The sequence below is a fragment of the Mustelus asterias genome, chromosome 23 (genome assembly GCF_964213995.1).
Source record: "Mustelus asterias chromosome 23, sMusAst1.hap1.1, whole genome shotgun sequence".
NCBI lineage: Eukaryota > Metazoa > Chordata > Chondrichthyes > Carcharhiniformes > Triakidae > Mustelus > Mustelus asterias.
Window position 1 is genome coordinate 47,143,784 of NC_135823.1, and position 18,881 is coordinate 47,162,664.

Genomic DNA, 18,881 nt, shown 5'->3' on the forward strand with positions numbered 1-18,881 from the left:
TTTAAAATAAATGTTTAAATTTAATATTTAAAATCTCCAGAAGTGGTTTGAAATTTTTGCTCCTGACTCCAGTGCCGACACCTTCTCATTATAAAATACAAATTGAAAATCATTGTGTAAACTTGTCCAAAGCTTCCCTTTGGGATTTAGGCAGCGCAGCAATTACCACCTGCCGTATCAAAACAACTACATGCTGAGGGATGCTTGGGGCAGCTGCTGCAGATGCACAATGGAGAAAGGTGGCTGCCTAAGGCCTTTCAACAATAGTATATTGTGGGGCTGGAAACTGTAACAACCCCTCATCCTATATACCTGATATGTGACTATTAAGAGTATTTAAATTGTATTTAGGCAGCCCTGAGAGGAACATGCCGCGTAGAGAAACGTTAAATTCTATTGCACTTTCTGTAATCTTCCATTTGAAATGTGTTGCCCTTATACCATATGCTTGACATAGAGTGTACTTGGTAAATATCAAGAGCATTACAATTGTATTGAGGCACCTAACATGCTGTATTGGAGACAAGTTGAGTTTTATTGCACTTCCTGCAATTATTAGTCAAAATGTTTTGTAATGTACTTTTTACTAATTTTATGGATAAAGTTTATTTTTAGGATGAGTCCACTGCATTTGGTGTTGACACCTGCGATGTCTCCAAATGTGGGATACTAAACTATTAAATTGGTGGTAGTGGGTAACCGTGTTCATGCTCTTCCCGATTAGAAATCAAAAAATTGAATTTAACCATCTACCTGTAGTGTTTATAGTGCATTGTCTTTCCCAAATATACCTTCCTTTGCTCAACCAAACCTTTGAAGTGGCTAAGTGGATTGATCATTGTAAATTGCCCCTTAGTGTCCCAAGATGTGTAGGTTAGATGGATTAGCCATGGTAAATGTTTTAAAAAATGGTTACGGGGATAGGGAGAGGGCCTGGTTAAGATCTGTCAGAGAGTTGGTGCAGACTCGATGGGCCGAATGGCCTCCTTCTGCACTGTAGGGATTCTATGATTCTGCAAACACCAACTGCTGCTGGAGGAGATGCTCTTTGGTCTGTCTGAAACTTGCTGGTCTTCCGGTACAATGAGTTGTCCTTGACGATGGGGGGAATTTTACCATTTTGAGTCTAAGTGCCGGACCTGGGCGTCAAATAGATCCGCGCCTGGAATCCTCTTTCCAGCGCGCCCACACGCGTTTTGCTGACTCCGGCCCGATCCGCGCTGTGTGCGGGGCTTAGCGCTGGCAGACCGATCGGAGCTCTGAACTGCGCATGCGCAGTTCGAAAAAAATCTGACCGCGTGCCCGGGCGCGAAAAAAAAGCAGAAAGTGGAGAGAGCGGCTCTCTGACGTTCATCCTCTGGTCGGGGGGTGGGAGGGGAGGGGGTGTGACCGATCATCCCCTGGTGGGGGGGTGGGGGGGGGAGGGGGGGTGACCGATCATCCCCTGGGAGGGGTAGTGGTGAGAGGAGAGGGGGTGTCACCGATCATCCCCTGGTGGGGGGGGGGGGGGGGGGGGGTGTGTGACGTCTCATCCTCTGGTCGGGGGGGTTCCGTTGCCTGTCTGCGGCCGATCCCTCCTGGCACCATCACTGGCACACTACCAGCCACAGCCATCTCTCCCGCTCTCGCACCTCCAGGGAAGAGTAATCTGTGGTTGGTAGTGTACCAGTGATGATGCCAGGAGGGATCGGCCGCAGACAGGCAGCGGAACCCCCCTGACCAGAGGATGAGACGTCACACCCCCTCTCCTCCGCCCCCCCCAGGGGATGATCGGTCACACCCCCCCCCCCCCCCCCCCCCCCCCCAGAGGATGAGACGTCACACCCCTCTCCTCCTCCCCCCACCCTCCCCCGGAGGAGATGATCAGTCACACCCCCTCCCCCCCAACCCCCCCCAGGGGATGAGACGTCACACCCCCTCCCGCCCCGACCAGAGGATGACCTGGGTCAGAGAGCCATTGCAGTCTCTGACCCCGCTCTTCGGAGGCTGCAGCGGCGACTTCAGACTTTTATTTTGCAGGTCGGTTACAGCGCGGACGCGGATCGGGCCAGAAGACGGTAAAGTGGGATTTGGCGGTAGAGTTCATTAAGTCGATTTAAATGCATGCAAATGCATTTAAATCATCGGGCCGCCCGATTTGGGCGCGCGCTGGACCCGCGCCCGAATCGGGTGTCGGTAAAGCCGCGATCTGCTCGGAATCGGGTGCAGATCGCAGTATAGGCCCGACGCCCAACTTCACCATGATTTCGCACCCGAAAACAGGTGCAAATTTTTGGTAAAATCAGGCCCTAGGTGTTGAAGACTGGCACATTCCAAGATCTGGGACTTTGCGTTGATGGATTAGTCACTGCAAAGATGCACTGAAGAAAGGCCACTGTCTAAGGCCCTACAGCCTTAGTACGCCAAGGGGCTGGAAACTGTGAAAAATACCTTGGGCTATATGGTCAACATCTAATAAGCATGGTTAATATTAACTGTAATTGTAAATGTTGTGAGTAACATACAGTATTGGAAGAAACCGATTTCATATACATTTTATGTAATATCAACTTTGAACGGTCATGTAATGCACTTTTATAAATTTTATGTATCAAGTATATTTTTGCAAAGAGAAAATCGAGAGAGTTTTAGATAGTGCAAGGAAGGAAAGACTATATCCAGAGACAGAAGGCTCAGTCACCAGTTACAGTACACATCTTTAAGATAATTGGCAAATCAGCCAGGGAGAGATGAGAATTTATTTTATTCCGTAGATTCTTGTGATCTGGAATGTGCTGCCTGAAAGGACAGTGGAAGCAGATTTAACAGTAACATTCAAAAAGGGATCTGGATAAATACTGGAAAAGGACAAGCTTGCAGGGCTATGCAGAGCAAGAACAGGGGAGCGGGACTAATTGGATAGTTCTTTCAAGGACCCAGCACAGTCACGATCGGCATAATGACTTCTTGCTGTGCAGTATGATAGTCTGAGCTGCAGGTTTCAGCTTCACATTGGGTGGGTGGGTGAATTTCCCCAGAGGGCAATGACTGTTTAGCCTGTTAGCCCTCAAGTGACCTGATTTGCATTGCTTCCTGTTTTACATCATGGACGGAAGACAAGAAACCAATACAAATGTTAATGTATTCCAAGACTAGGAAGTGTTCCAAAACACAGTCCGCTTCCTGCAAAAGATCCACGTGCATCAATCAGTAGCCTACACAAAATCAAATCCCCCAGGGTTGTATGTTAGAAAGTGATGATGCTCAGCACCCCTGCGATATGTAACAGACACAGCATGATTAATACGTACCCAGCCAATAATACAGCATATCCTCTTTCAAAGGACAAAGAACAGTACAACACAGGAACAGGCGCTTCGGCCCACCAAGCCTGTGCCGACACATGACGCCTTTCTAAACTAAAGACCATTTGCCTCTATGCAGCCTGTATCCCTCTATTCCCTGCAGTCAGCCAATATTAGGTAAAATGGGATACTGGGGTAAATTCAGTGCTCCCAGTGAAGAGCTATGGCCAGAGGAAGTGCAGGTTGTATGATCATCATTGGAGTTGCAGCCCTGTCTCCAACTCAAACTCTCTTAGAAGAAGGGCTCCCCTCCAGGTGTAATGAATTTACCTTCTAACATTTACTGTTATTAGGCTGGCTCTGCACTGATTCTCAGGTTGTTCCCTGTACCCTGTGCACTAGAATCCTCTTCACTGCAATTTTCTAGCTTAGCTGGGGCTTGCTTTTTAAGTTGAACCCATTGTGACAGGATAACTGAAATAAACGAGTAACAACAACTTACTACAGGGAGGTCAGCACCGAGTTACATCTTAGTGCAGCTGAAAGAGCAATGATTCCTTCATCTCCAATACTGTTTTCCTGAAGGCTGGAAATAAAATCAGATCATCAATCAGTGTTGAGAACATTAGCGGGAATGTAAATAGTGTAATGATTGGGGCATAGGTGGTAATTCTAATTCTGGTGTCTCACTCTTCCATCACCCCATCCTCACTGACCTGCACTGTCAAATTTAAAATTCTAATCCTCATGTTTAACTCCTGCCACAGCCTCACTCTTACACAAGGAGCTAAGGACAGCAGCAAGTGACTAAGGCACGGAAAAGATTTTCAGCAACAGAGGGACTGACACAGATGCAGCAGTGTCCCACGGCCCTGGCAGTTGGTTGGTGGTTCAGACCTAGAAATTGGGGTGTGTATTTTAGGGTTGACTTTTGACATATGACTCACTGACCTTGGTGTCAGAGTGATTCATAGAATTCATAGATTCATAGAATCCCTCCAGTGCAAAACGAAAGCCCATCAACCCCTCTACTTTCTCAAAAGACTAAGGAAATTTGGCATGTCCGTTACAACTCTCACCAGCTTCTACAGGTGCACCATAGAAAGCATTCTTTCTGGTTGTATCACAGCTTGGTATGGCTCCTGCTCTATCCAAGACCGCAAGAAACTACAAAGGGTCATGAATGAAGCCCAGTCCATCACTCAAACCAGCCTCCCATCCATTGACACCGTCTACACTTCCCGCTGCCTTGGAAAAGCAGCCAGCATAATCAAGGACCCCATGCACCCCAGACATTCTCTCTTCCACCTTCTTCCATTGGGAAAAAGATACAAAAGTCTGAGATCACATACCAACTGACTCAAAAACAGCTTCTTCCTTGCTGCCATCAGACTTTTGAATGGACCTACTTTGCATTAAGTTGATCTTTCTCTACATCCTAGCCATGACTGTAACACGTCATTCTCCATTCTCTCCTTTCCTTCTCTATGAATGGTATGCTTTGTCTGTATAGTGTGCAAGAAACAATACTTTTCACTGTATAATAATACATGTGAATAATAATAAATCTAATCAATTGATGCATCGAGACTGCACTGACAACAATCCCACCCCCAGGTCCTATGCCTGTTACCCCATGTATTTATCCTGCTGACTCCCTGACATTAAGGGGCAACTTAGCATGGTCAATCAATCTAACCCACACATTTTTGAACTGTGGGAGGAAACCAGAGGACCTGGAGGAAACCAGAGGACCTGGAGGAAACCTATGCAGACATGGGGAGAATGTGCAAACTCCACACAGAGAGTCACCTAAGGCCAGGATCAAACCTGGGTCCTTGGCATTGTGAGGTAGCAGTGCTAACCACTGTGCCACCGTGTTGCCGTGGAGGTGCAGCAGTAAATAAAATTCAGCTGGCAGCACGTGAAGGAGACAGAGACTTACTCAAGACTGGTGATGCTGTGATTGGACTGTAGTGCTTGAGCTAAAGCTTTTGCAGCTTCTGAACTAATGAAGTTCCACTGAAGACTGTAAAAGAGAACATGGACATACATTAAACGGTGAATGCTCCATCACCTCTCACATCCATATACTGCAGCTATTTCAAGAGTACAGCTCAACAACTTAAATTGATCTTATTCAAACCTTTGCAGCCATCACTGGCTGTGGGACACTGGGTTTGGTCTCCAACTTTACTTATTGTAAAATAATAAACTTGACCACTTATTCAAAATGAATGCAAATTTGTACCCATTATTTTGTATTATCTGCTGAAATTTAACGACACAATAAGCAGCAGAAATATCTCATTTAGTGAAGATTAATTCGATCACACTGTTGTTAGACACCCACTCCACTCACTCTGCCATTAACGCACTCATATTGCCATTAACACACTAATTTCACACTCTGCCATTATCATACTCACTCCACACTCACTGCCATTAGAACACTCACTCTGCCAGTAACACACTCACTCCACACTCAGTCTGCCATTAACACAATCTCTCCAAACTCTCACTCCCATTAACATAGACTCTACACATACCCTGCTGTCTATTAACACGATGTGGAGATGCCAGCGTTGGACTGGGGTAAACATGGTAAGAGTTTTAACAACACCAGGTTAAAGTCCAACAGGTTTATTTGGTAGCAAATGCCATTAGCTTTCGGAGCGCTGCTCCTTCGTCAGATGGAGTGGAAATGTGCTCTCAAACAGGGCATACAGAGACACAAAATCAAGTTACAGAATACTGATTAGAATGCGAATCTTTACAGCTGATCAGGTCTTAAAGATGTGGAGATGCTGGCATTGGACTGGGGTAAACACAGTAAGAGTTTTAACAACACCAGGTTAAAGTCCAACAGGTTTATTTGGTAGCAAATTCCATTAGCTTTCGGAGCGCTGCTCTTTCGTCAGATGGAGTACTTCTGACGAAGGAGCAGCGCTCCGAAAGCTAATGGCATTGGCTACCAAATAAACCTGTTGGACTTTAACCTGGTGTTGTTAAAGGTCTTAAAGATACAGACAATGTGAGTGGAGGGAACATTAGGCACAGGTTAAAGAAATGTGTCCTGTCTGGAGACAATACACATTTCTTTAACCTGTGCCTAATGCTCCCTCCACTCACATTGCCTGTATCTTTAAGACCTGATCAGCTGTAAAGATTTGCATTCTAATCAGTATTCTGTAACTTGACTTTGTGTCTCTGTATGCCCTGTTTGAGAGTAGATATCCACTCCATCTGACGAAGGAGCAGCGCTCCGAAAGCTAATGGCATTTGCTACCAAATAAACTTGTTGGACTTTAACCTGGTGTTGTTAAAACTCTTACTGTGTCTATTAACACACCACACTCGCACTGCCAGTTAATGGGAACTTCAGTCTCATGTCAAATTTCAATATAGTATGGTGTTTGCAATTCCCACGTATGTTCTTCCCATTTCTTTGTTGTTCAACACTGGTCAGAAGTAGAGGGGGTGAGGGGCGGGGGGGGGGGGGGGGGAGCCATGTCAGTATCTGAGTCAAGAACGGAAAAGCCATGTGATTTGGGCTAAGATTGTGCTGCAGCACAGATGGGATCCAATGAGGTAGAGATAGAAAAAAATGCAGCAGAATCAATGTACTTACTGCAGAGATGTGAGGGTTTGATTCTCTCGGATAGCTGAAGCAATGGCTGCTGTTCCTTCGTCATGTAACAAGTTCGCTGTTAAACTGAGAATGAGAAACAGAGCATTCAGCGACTCTTATACCAGAAACAGTGTCTGCCTGAAGGTGTTCCCTGGATAGGACTGCGCAATCTTACATTGCGATGAAGTTGAAAACCTTTTTCACTAAAGGGCATTGATCTAAAATGTTAACTCTGTGTTTCTCTCCCATTGCTGTATATTTGCAGCAGTTTCTGTTTTTATTTCAAATTTCCATTCACAGTATTTTGCTCTGTAAAAATTATTTTTGTACATGCTGCATCAGATGATGGCTGTGCTCCTGAAGGCTTCTGCTGGACAATGCTGGCAAAGCTACATTTATTTCCCAATTGCCAGTGGTTGTTGTGTACAATTGGTTGTCACTTGGTGACTTCAGTGTGGGACTGCAGTCACATGTAGACTAGACTGGGCACATTTCCTTTCCTGGAGGATGTCTGTGAACTAGTTGAGTTTTTACAACAATTTGATAGTTTATATACCATTAATTGCCAGACTTCTCGAATGCAATCTCATAAATAGCTCCAGTGGGATTTGGACTTATAACCTCTGGGTTGCAGAACCTATCCACCAGCCACTGTACCACACTGCTCTCAGCAGGAGACTGGTGCACAATATTAAACCTGTACTTGGGCCATTGCTGGTGCTTCACACCCTCACTTTCACCTGTTTTTACCATTTACTCAGTTAATAGTTAAAGTTGGGCAGAAACCTTGACACAGAGTTAATCCCCTCTGTGTGTATCTTAAGCAACACTTGATACTTAAACAAATATTCAAGGGCAGCGCCCAGAATTGCTTTCTGTCAGAGTATTTCTGATAACATCAGCAATGTACGCAGAGGTAAATTATTTCCAGCATGTGTTATTCTTGACTGAGTGATATAGGTTGTTGTATTTAGGAGCCGGGCCAATTCAACATGAATCATAACCCCTCTAAGATACAAAGTTCTTTCGAAGCAGGAAAGTACTTCCAAATGATAGGCTTAAAGGGCCCACATTCTATTAATAACTCAGTACAATCCATGAGAACAACTTAACACTGCCCTTTGAAAACAAGAAGTTTTTTTTATTAGGGTTAGACTTACTCCAATGCCCTGAGCACCTTGTTCACACGCAGTGCATTCGCAATTTCCCTTGCACCATTGAGGCCAATAGAATTTTCTCGAAGGCTAGAAATAGAAATACAATTTAATAAAATTGTAACTCTTCCTACAGCAGCTAAGAACAAGGCTACCCATTGACATATTGGAGGAACAACGAAACAGATACTCTAAAAGGCAATGGGAGAGTATCTACAGGAGGAATAGAGAAATATTTTTATTGAAATAAACCCCATCTCCAAAATTGTCTGTAGTGTACTCACATTTTTACTAATTTAATAGCTGCAAAAAGCCTGTTTTTTAAAAAAACTTCACATTCACTTTGTCACATTCATAAAAACTTTATGAATGTAAAATACCAGCTATACACAGCTTTTTTACGTCACTTCCACCCAAAGCCCAACTCCATTCACACAGAAACAATTAAAACCTGGTGTCCAGCATCTGGCCACCTCCAATAGATTGAGGGTCAAAACATGGAGACTTACTTCAGGTCAATGAGGCCCTCGTTCAGTTTGAGAGCTGCAGTCAGGGCAGTGGCACCATTGTTACTTATCGAATTGCTTTGGAGGCTGCAGAAAGAAGAATTACACCAGTCAACACGTGGGGAAGATTTTGTGAGCTAATTAGTAACCAGCAGCAACCAGTTAACATTTTTGTCATTAATTATTGGGAGTAAGCAAAACTTCAACCCGCTTTCAACTGAGAAACTTAGTGATACCAAGCAGCAATGTACCTTGCAAAGGTGTGAGCTTTAGCACACCTGGGATGTGAAAGATCTGGGGTATCCAGGAACAATGCAAAGATAACATGTAAAAACTGGCACCAAGATGAATTGTGATGGAGAGAGGAACTGGAGCCTGAGGCAAAAGACTCGTTGCCTATCTTACAACAAGCCCTTTCAGGATTGTGACAGAGGAGGTTAGAAGATTCCCCAGATATGGGAGCAATATGTCTGGACAGGTCTAATAGCACAGGAGTTGAGGAGAAATGATGACCATGAAAATCCAGGGGCTGCAAACCCAGCAGTTACATTTCAGATCATGCCCAATGGCTGTTGACAACATTGAGCCCACTGGAGCTTCATGATCCAGCACTGTGAGGCCCAGGCAGGCGAAGAATTCCACATTTGCACTTCGCCTTTCCAGCACCCAATCTGGAGTAGAGGAGGAAAGTTTCCCCCTTGATCTATATGTTTAATCCATGACTTCTTGCAACAACATCCTGTGATAAACCACCTGTGCCGAGAACTAGTGAGATGTTGTGGAGAGAGCATTGATGGTTAAGACACAGAGATGGACACTTACTTGAGTGTTGTGAGACTTCTGTTCACTTTCAAGGCTCCAGCTATGGCAGTGGCTCCAACATCACCCACACAGTTACTGGAAAGGCTGGAAAGGAGAGCACAGATGATCACCACAGAGCAAACTTTGCTAATGGGTATTGTTAATGGGGAGGTGGTCGCTAGTTAATGCAATAAGCTGATGGTTACTGGGTATGACTCGTGGGCACAAAAGGAAATGAGCTGATGGGTGAATGGGTACTGGAAAATTTGCTGCTTCAGTTGGATAGCCTACTGGCAATGAGCTCCACTATAAAAATTCTTCGAGATATTTAAACACTTCCCCCCCACCAACCACTGCCCACAGTTAAAGGAGAAAACTGGGAGCTGGGACTTACATGAGTTCCTTTAAGCTCCCGTTTTGCTTTAAGGCACTTGCAATCCGCTTCGCACCTTCGTGGCCAATGGAATTCTTTTGAAGGCTGAAATGAAAAAGAGAAAGAAGAGTTGAATTGTGTGAAACAAAGACATTGAGCACCTGCTATTCCACCATGGTGAACCTCACATTTGAACACAATTCAACTCTACACTATGCACTCCCTGCCCATGCCCCCAGCCCACCCTTCACCCATCTGCAAACTTTCCAATGGGGAACACCGACAGTGATTGTTAAATGGGAGGGTGTGGGGAAGGAATTCAGGCTGACTTTCACTTTCCCTCATCTGGAAACTGAAGCCAAATTCTCCACCCCCACTCCCCGGTTGGTCAAGTGGGTTAATGTGGTGCCGGGCAGGTCTCTGAGGTTAAAACTTTACCCACTGAGCAATTTCTGTTATTGCTTAGGTTCAATCTATTCAAAGTACAGCCTATTTACAGTAAGAACCCCCCCTGGCATTCACACCAGGTTCACTCTGGGAGATAGATCCAATTATGTGTCTTAGCCACGCAGTCACTTCCCTTGAACCCAAGGGTCTGGGAATTCCAGACAGGCACAGCTTCCTAGCTGAAACAAAGATACTAAGATGCCCACCCCACCCAAGACCCTCACTCTCCACCCGATCACTATGATGTACTGCAGGGAAAAACCTGCACCCACCAGACTATGGAGAGAGTTTTACTCTGACCAGAGCAGTGGAATCACGGGACGCATCCTCTAATGGGTAAACACAAAACTAGTTAATGGGAACAATAGTGCAGTGAGTGAAAGTCAAGGCTTACTTCAATACAGTCAGCTTGCGATTCACAGAAAGAGCCTCCGCAGTGAACTTTGCCCCATCTTCAGCAACAAAATTATTCTGAAGGCTGCAGGAAAGCAAAAGGAAATGTTGGAGCAACGAAAAAGCAGCCAGACATCATCAGGGTGACAGAACAAGAGGGATAAATATAGAAGTTTCACTTTAATCTTAAAAGTCCATCACATGTTTCTGTGGCTGAATAAAAGAAGAAAAAAAGAAAGACTTGCATTTATAAACACTTTTCATGCCACTGATAATCTCAAAAGTGGTTTACAGCCAGTGAAGAACTTTTGATGTGCAGGCATTTGATTTTACCTTTAATTTATAAGTAGGACATTTTTTAAAAATTTAATTGAATACAATGAACATAGAGTAAGTTCAGTTCCTTTCACTCCAACGAGGGATCCTGATTGCTGCATCTGGAATCTTCTTGACTTCTGATCAAATGAATTCAGTAAAATTACAAAATCCCAAACCACTGTTCCCTTCAAATCTCTAATGAACGTGGCAGGTCCTGCTATACCGGGGACCTGAGTGTGATGTCAATGAATTAACTGCTCTTCTGCTAATCCTCTCATTTACTAAAATCTGCTCATTTACAGCAGCTTCTCAACTCACTAAACTGCTCAGCCCCACCCCAAACTGCTCGGCCTGGTACTCCTCACACTGCGGGCCCAGGGCAGGTCCATTGAGACAAGGAGGGACTGTGCCATCTGTTTTAAGATGTGTGTCGTTCAGCAGGTCTCATGAATAGGTTCTGAGTCTTGTCTAGTTCAATGGTGTTTGTTAACTATTCGGAACTATGTACATATATAGTATAAGGTCTAACCTCAGAGCTGTCCCCATGCTTACCTTTATGCACATCTCTGGTCAGTACAAGACTGCCCTTTAGACTCAGGTCATGTGTTCCTTTACATCAGAGTGTGGCCGGTACTGGTACCTAGTCCCACGTTAATCTTTTCTATGTCTCTTATACCACATCTCCCCCAAGTCTTTATACAAAGTAGTTGCAAGCATTCCTGTTTACCCAACATATTGACTTTACTTTGTACTCCCCATCTCCCCCCATCAAGTTCCTGTATTTACAGATTCAGGCAATCTGGAGACTTTATAATTCCTGCAGTTCTTGTCTTTAGAACAGTTGGAAGAGTGGTAGACTGTGCTGTATTAGGTAAACCTTGATGAATAGGAAGTTGTTCGTTGTCATTCTGACATTTGGTTGGTTGATCTTAATTATCTTTTTTTGTTCTTTGCAGTTGAATATTCCTTCTCAACTCCCCATCTGGTATTATCGAGGGTCATTGGCTTATCCCGTTCCTCATGGGGAGAACGAAGATACTGCTCATCTATAGTGCTCATTCTATTTCTCTTCCTACGTGCGAATCACCATGATACATACTGGAATAGAAGATGTCTCTTCCTGTGTGGGTGCAACTTATCAATGGACGCACCTTGCAGTTTAGGTTTTTTTGCGACAGGGTTCTCATTGGTTTACTTTCTTGCCTCAGTGAGGTATGCTGCAGTCTCTGTTCCAGCATCGTCTGGCTAACGGTTGTGTTGTCTGAATGTTGCAGCGTCTCTGCTGTGGTGTCTTGAGGTATCTCACTCAAAGATATCAGAGCCAGAGATTGAGGCTTTTCTTGCTGCTGGTTCATTTATTGGCAGTCTTGCACTCGAGGCATTGTGGAAACCATCTGAGTGGTTGGCTGGTTTGACCAACAAGGAGCTTCTGGCATCTACAAAGAAAATGGACAAGCCAGCTCTGCAAAGAGTGAAGACAATTCAGAGCTGAAGTCCCAGTTGAGAGTATCTTTTCTGTTGGGGCTCTTGGGAACGTGTGATTCAGTGTAATTGATGGTAGAGGTTGTTCTGACGTTTTCTGCCTTTTTAGGAAGGTTCAGGGTCAGAAGAGAAAAAGATTGGTTATGGATGCTGTAATAGTTCCAGAATCATGCCTATAACCAAAGTCCAATTCCTCCGTATCCAAAGAGTGGTGCATCTGTCATTCATAGTCAGAGGTCTCTCAGCCACTTTCCTTGTCTGAAAGGACCCCAACACTGGCTCCCATGTCCAATTTAATGTTTGTAAGATGGCCATTAACCAAGATGTCCACAATCCAGAACTAAAATCCCTAATGTTCTGGACCATGACTTGCCTTCACCCCTTAAGATGAATCTATGTTGTAAACAACTTTCAGACTGCCTCAATTTGAATGGCCTTTTCGAGCGTCAAATCTTCCTTAGCTTGAAGCATGACTGAGAGCAAATCGTCCACAACTCCAACACCAATTCTGTCTCTGATTTCTGGTTACTGTAGTCACAGCCTTCAGCCATTCTGTAGAGTTCAATAATGAAGGAGCCAATAGCTTGTCCGGCTGTTGGACTGTTTGTTAAACTTTGCTCTTTCAAGTATCTTGTTACTGTTCAGAACAAAATATGTGTCAAATGATTTTAAAACTTTAGCAATTTTGCTGAGGACTAATTGATTCCTTGTCTAGCTATTATATCATCAGCTATTGGACTGACCAAATATAGCAGTGTGTTAACCTCTTCAGCTTCCATCTTTTTGTATAGACCTGAAGTAATCATGTATCTAAGGAACTGCTTTCTCCAACTTCCCCGATTTTGTGACAGGTTTAGGCTTTGGATAAGTCCAAATTGGTCTGGTAAGTCAGATTTTTGATCCATAGTCATTTAAAATTAAAAGTGTGCATAGCTTTAAATGCTGTTAGAAAATCCAAGGTGGCTCTGTTATACGTTTCTTCTCAATGAGGTTTCTTGCACTTGGCAGGTTTCCGCAGTAATGGTGTTCGCGAATTCCGTGTTTTAAAATTCTCAGCAGTGACTCTTTAGAATCATAGAATCCCTACAGTGCAGAAGGAGGCCATTCAGCCCATCGAGCCTGCACCAACCACAGGCCCTATTCCCATAACACCAAGCATTTACCCTAACTAGTCCCCTGACACTAAGGGGCAACTTAGCATGGCCAATCCACCTAACCCGCACATCTTTGGACTGTGGGAGGAAACCGGACCACCTGGAGGAAACCCACGCAGACACGGGGAGAATGTCCCAAGCCGGGAATTGAACCTGGGTCCCTGGCGCTGTGAGGCAGCAGTGCTAACCACTCTGCCACCATGCCGCTCCAAGTTTAGATCAATCGTTGAACCTTCCCTGCAGTATCTTAAGTATTTGCAGGTTATAAAACTGCTCATTCCTGGCTTTCACTGTGTTTTTTTAACTGTTGATTATTTGTTTAATTATATATTTTTTTCAATCAGAACAAACTCAGCTGCCATGTGGCCAGATGCTGACTTAGCACTTGGGCTGTTCACGGTGCATTTTAAAACAACGATTCTGACTGTTGCTGATTTGAAGCTTCTTAAAACTCATTCTGGACAAGAACTTAAGTTTTTTGAACAGACTCCTGCTAGGTCTTCTAATCTAGGAAGCTGAAGGTAGAAATAAAACTCCACACTTCAGCAGAAGACGCCACTGATTCCCATGGAAATCCAGCTTCAATGCCCAAAGAGTGTAGAACAAAGAACAAGAACGAAGAACAGTACAGCACACTCGTTTCCTTCTCTGTGAACGGTATGCTTTTCTGTATAGCATGCAAGAAACAATACTTTTCACTGTATGTTAATACATGTGACAATAATAAATCAAAACAAATCAAATCGAAAACTACTTGTAACCATATGTACATATATGTACATGTATAGTATAAGCTCGGAGCCATCTCCTTGCTTGCCTCTACACATGTCTCTGTTCAGTACAAGACTGCCCTCTACACTCAGGTCATGTGTTCCTTTACATCAGAGTGTGGGCAGTACAGTACTGTACTGTACTGGACCTAACTCTAGGTCTTTCTCTCAGGAAAGACGGAGAATGAGGGGAGACCTAATAGAGGTGTACAAAATTATGAAGGGTATAGATAGGATGAACAGTGGGAAGCTTTTTCCCAGGTCGGAGGTGACGATCACGAGGGGTCACAGGCTCAAGGTGAGAGGGGCGAGGTATAACTCAGATATCAGAGGAACGTTTTTTACACAGAGAGTGGTGGGGGTTTGGAATGCACTGCCAAGTAGGGTGGTGGAGGCAGACACGCTGGCATCGTTTAAGACTTACCTGGATAGTCACATGAGCAGTCTGGGAATGGAGGGATACAAACAAATGGTCTAGTTGGACCAATGAGCGGCACAGGCTTGGAGGGCCGAAGGGCCTGTTTCCTGTGCTGTACTGTTCTTTGTTCTTGTTCTTTGTTCTACACTCTTTGGGCATTGAAGCTGGATTTCCATGGGAATCAGTGGCATCTTCTGCTGAAGTGTGGAATTTTATTTCTACCTTCAGCTTCCAATCTTAATTTGGAACTTTTCTCTGATGATCTTTTTCTGTTTCTTCACTTCTGGTGCTTTTAATCAGGTCAGAATGCTGTTTCTTTACTTTTTCATGCTATTGGGATTACGAGGCCCATCTTTCACTGCCACCACATAAGTATTTATTAACTACTTCTTTCAGGTTGTATCACAGCTTGGATACAACCTGGATCCTGCTCTGCTCAAGACCACAAGGAACTACAAAAGGTTGTGAATGTAGCCCAATCCATCGTGCAATCCAGCCTCCCATCCATTGACTCTGTCTATACTTCCCGCTGCCTCGGCAAAGCAGCCAGCATAATTAAGGACGCCACGCACCCCGGACATTCTCTCTTCCACCTTCTTCCATCGGGAAAAAGATACAAAACTCTGAGGTCACGTACCAACCAACTCAAGAACAGCTTCGTCCCTGCTGCTGTCAGACTTTTGAATGGACTTACCTTGCATTAAGTTGATCTTTCTCTATACCCTAGCTATGACTGTAACACTACATTCTGCACTCTCTCATTTCCTTCTCTGTGAACGGTATGCTTTTCTGTATAGCATGCAAGAAACAATACTTTTCACTGTATGTTAATACATGTGACAATAATAAATCAAAACAAATCAAATCGAAAACTACTTGTAACCATATGTACATGTATAGTATAAGCTCGGAGCCATCTCCATGCTTGCCTCTACACATGTCTCTGTTCAGTACAAGACTGCCCTCTACACTCAGATCATGTGTTCCTTTACATCAGAGTGTGGGCAGTACAGTACCCAGTCCCGTGTTAACCCTTTCTACGCCAGACCATTATACTACACATCTGCTTTGCAAATGAGGGTGTGGGAATGATTGACGATGGATTCTGATATCCAGCTTCTTTTTCATTGTTAATGCCTTCCCATATCAATGTACCTTGTTGGGAAGGATATGATTCAGTTTTGCAGTGAAAGCTGGCTTTTCAGTGAATCAATGCCAGATGTCTGGACTCAGGTAGTCACGGTGCTGCTTAATCCAGGCTGCACAAACCACACGCAATGCAATACGAAGAACAACAGACGCCTCAAGAAGCAACAGTTGAGCCAACAATCACTCATATCACCGTCCAGCTCCAGGAGACGGAGGTACTGTCTGTCCATCTCCCTCACACCAGGGGGCAGAGACACTGGCCTGGCATCAAGCACTGCACTCCCTGCTACACTTCTATGCTGGCAGCCTCTATCTGGGCCCCAAGGCATTCTTGCACAGAACCAATCCCCTAGAGTCTGGGCCTCCTCACATTAGCTCAAGCCTAGAAATGCTACTTTTATCTCTGACACTTATTTTTAGATTTTTAGATAGGGATTGCAGCATTCAGAAGCAGATAGGCTGCCTGCTGGCCCACACACAAGTGACAAGCATAGGTTTCACATAACTTCCTGTCTGTGAATAGCCCACAGCTGAATTTAGTTTGAAATTTTCATTTAACAGCATTTAAATTACTAGAAATTATTACCTGCTATATCCCTTCCTGAGTTTCCCAACTGACAAATCAAAATGCATCTCCCAGCCTGGGTCCTCCTTCTCCCTCTTCCCTCCTCAGCTTCAACTCTCTCTCCCTCCCCAAGCCTGGGCCCTGACAAATGGCCTGACTCAATCTCACACTGGGCATTCTTGACACATTTATGGGACACAGAACATTGGCCCTTGAGATTCAGCCCTTTTATGCCCAAATACTCTTCCGGAAGTGGAAACATTCCCTGGTGTCTAATCTGTCAAAATGTTTCTTCTTTTAAATAATGTTTTTGAAATGTTTTCGTAGAGTTTTCACTATTGCGAGGAAAAGCAAAAGTAGGGGCCATCAATATAAGATAGTCACCAAAAAGCCCAAAGGCGAACTCAGAAGAAACTTCTTTGCCCAAAGAGTGGTGAGATGTGGGACTCACTACCATGGGGAGTATAGATGCATTTAAGGGGAAACTAAATATTGAGGAGAAAGGAATAAAGGGTAAGTTGGTGGGGCAAGATGAGGAAGGATATGAGAAAGTTGGAGTGGAGTATGAATCAGCAAGAATAGCCGGTTACTGTGCCATAGATTCTATGTAATCACTTACTTCAGTGAAACCAGACCTTGGTTTATCTTCAATGCATCAGCAAGCGCTTTTGCTCCTTTGGGGCCAATCGAATTGCTCCTGAGGCTGTCAGGGAATAACGAGCAGTTGAAGAATGATAAAAGTGCATGAAGGAAAATATTCTGAACAGCAACCGGTGAATATACTCACTCTAAAGCAGCTAGAGTCCTGTTCACCAGCAATGACCGGGCAATTGCCTTCGCCCCTTTGTTGCCAATTAGATTTTCAGCTAAGCTGCTCAAAACAAACAACATCCATAACCAGGGTTAATACAACAATCACTGTCACCTGTACAAATCAGAGCAATTGGCTGCAACCTCCCAATTTTCACTGCCCTCCGAGTCCAGTTACGACTCCCACTGCCCACCCAGCCCAATCCCGATGCCCCTGCCCTCCTAGCCCAGTCCCGACTCCCGCTGCCCTCCCAGCCCAGTCCCGACGCCCCTGCCCTTCCTGCCCAGTCCTGACTCCCGCTGCCCTCCAAGCCCAGTCCCGACTCCCGCTCCCATCCCAGTCCCTATTCTTTTACACTCGTGGTCCAACAAAAGATGTGTTATCAAACTTATTAAGTATAAAAATGCATTAGGCTGATATGATAGGGAGTTTGATAGACTAATTATCTATCGAAATGTTTGAAAAATGTTACTATTGTATAGAATTACATAGCTGAATATACAACACGGAACAGGACACTTGACACCCCCAGTCCATGTTAGCATTTATGTTCCACCCACTTCCCACTTCCATCCTTCCTCAGTTCACACTCTCAGCATATCTTTCTATTCCCTTTCTCTTTCAGTCCCCCATTAAATCATTTATGTGATCTACCCCAACCACTCCCTGTGATAGATCCACGTTCTTCCCATTCTCTGGGTAAAGACATTTCTTCTAAATTCTATAATTAATTTATTGGCATTGTCTTTTCCTTGATGGCCTCTTATTTTGTTAATTCCTACATGTACTATCTCAATATATTAGGAAACCCAGAAAGAAATGAGTGGCTTTCTTTCCGTTTCTGTATTTGTTTAAGTTATTTTTGCTGTGATTTTAGGTTTATACGAAGTGTGATGTCTGCAATAAGTTGCCTGTAGTGTGCTGTACCCTGTTTTGGGTAGCAATTAGAATGTGTAGTAGTAGTTTGAATTAATATAATATTTTAAGTATAAAAAATGTCCATAGGTGTTAACCTGGTAGTATATTTGGAAGCAATTAAGAGAATGGCATACCTAATCTTTTGGATCTGACAGTCCTTCGCACTCAACAAGCTCCCCAGTAGATCCATCACATTGTCTTTGAACTGGTTGTTTTCCAGCCTTCAAAAAGTAAATAAAGCACATCAATTATATGCTGAACCCAGCACTGTTACTTGATATCTGGCTATTCAGCAACTTGTTACTTGTCATTTGTTGTGGAGTTGACAATATATGAATGTTACAGGTCAACGATCTGTATTGGAGTTTAGGAAAACACTCGACACCCTACGCCACTTCAAGGGTAAGTATACAGCCAGGTTTCCATGATGTGGCGCAGGCAGCTACCAGCTACGTGGCCATTGGTGTTTGCACTCTCCTGCTGCAGGCTTGAGGCACTCTCGCACTGACCACACAAACTCCACTGGGTCAGCACAACCACCAAGTTCATCATCTGAAGAACATCAGGGACCACATCTCACTCAAAAGCAACTAGCAATGGAGCATTCCCTCAGTCTTAACATTTTCAGCCTTGTAGCACTCCCTTAGTCCAACATCCAGTGATACAGCACTCCCCAGTGCAATACTGATAAGGCAATCCTCCCTCTA

General features: G+C 44.2%; 1 protein-coding gene across 1 annotated transcript in view; it reads right to left on the minus strand.

Annotated features, from left to right (window-relative positions):
• Nucleotides 1-18,881, minus strand: part of nlrc3 (NLR family, CARD domain containing 3) — a 55,450-nt gene that overhangs the window by 10,180 nt on the left and 26,389 nt on the right. The window contains exons 5-15 of the mRNA XM_078240435.1: nucleotides 18,309-18,395; nucleotides 17,233-17,316; nucleotides 17,065-17,148; nucleotides 10,591-10,674; nucleotides 9,771-9,854; nucleotides 9,398-9,481; nucleotides 8,579-8,662; nucleotides 8,076-8,159; nucleotides 6,916-6,999; nucleotides 5,230-5,313; nucleotides 3,787-3,870 (exon numbers count right to left, since the gene is read on the minus strand). Of these exons, the coding sequence (XP_078096561.1) occupies nucleotides 3,787-3,870; nucleotides 5,230-5,313; nucleotides 6,916-6,999; nucleotides 8,076-8,159; nucleotides 8,579-8,662; nucleotides 9,398-9,481; nucleotides 9,771-9,854; nucleotides 10,591-10,674; nucleotides 17,065-17,148; nucleotides 17,233-17,316; nucleotides 18,309-18,395 (927 nt within the window). The remainder of the gene's footprint in view (nucleotides 1-3,786; nucleotides 3,871-5,229; nucleotides 5,314-6,915; nucleotides 7,000-8,075; nucleotides 8,160-8,578; nucleotides 8,663-9,397; nucleotides 9,482-9,770; nucleotides 9,855-10,590; nucleotides 10,675-17,064; nucleotides 17,149-17,232; nucleotides 17,317-18,308; nucleotides 18,396-18,881) is intronic.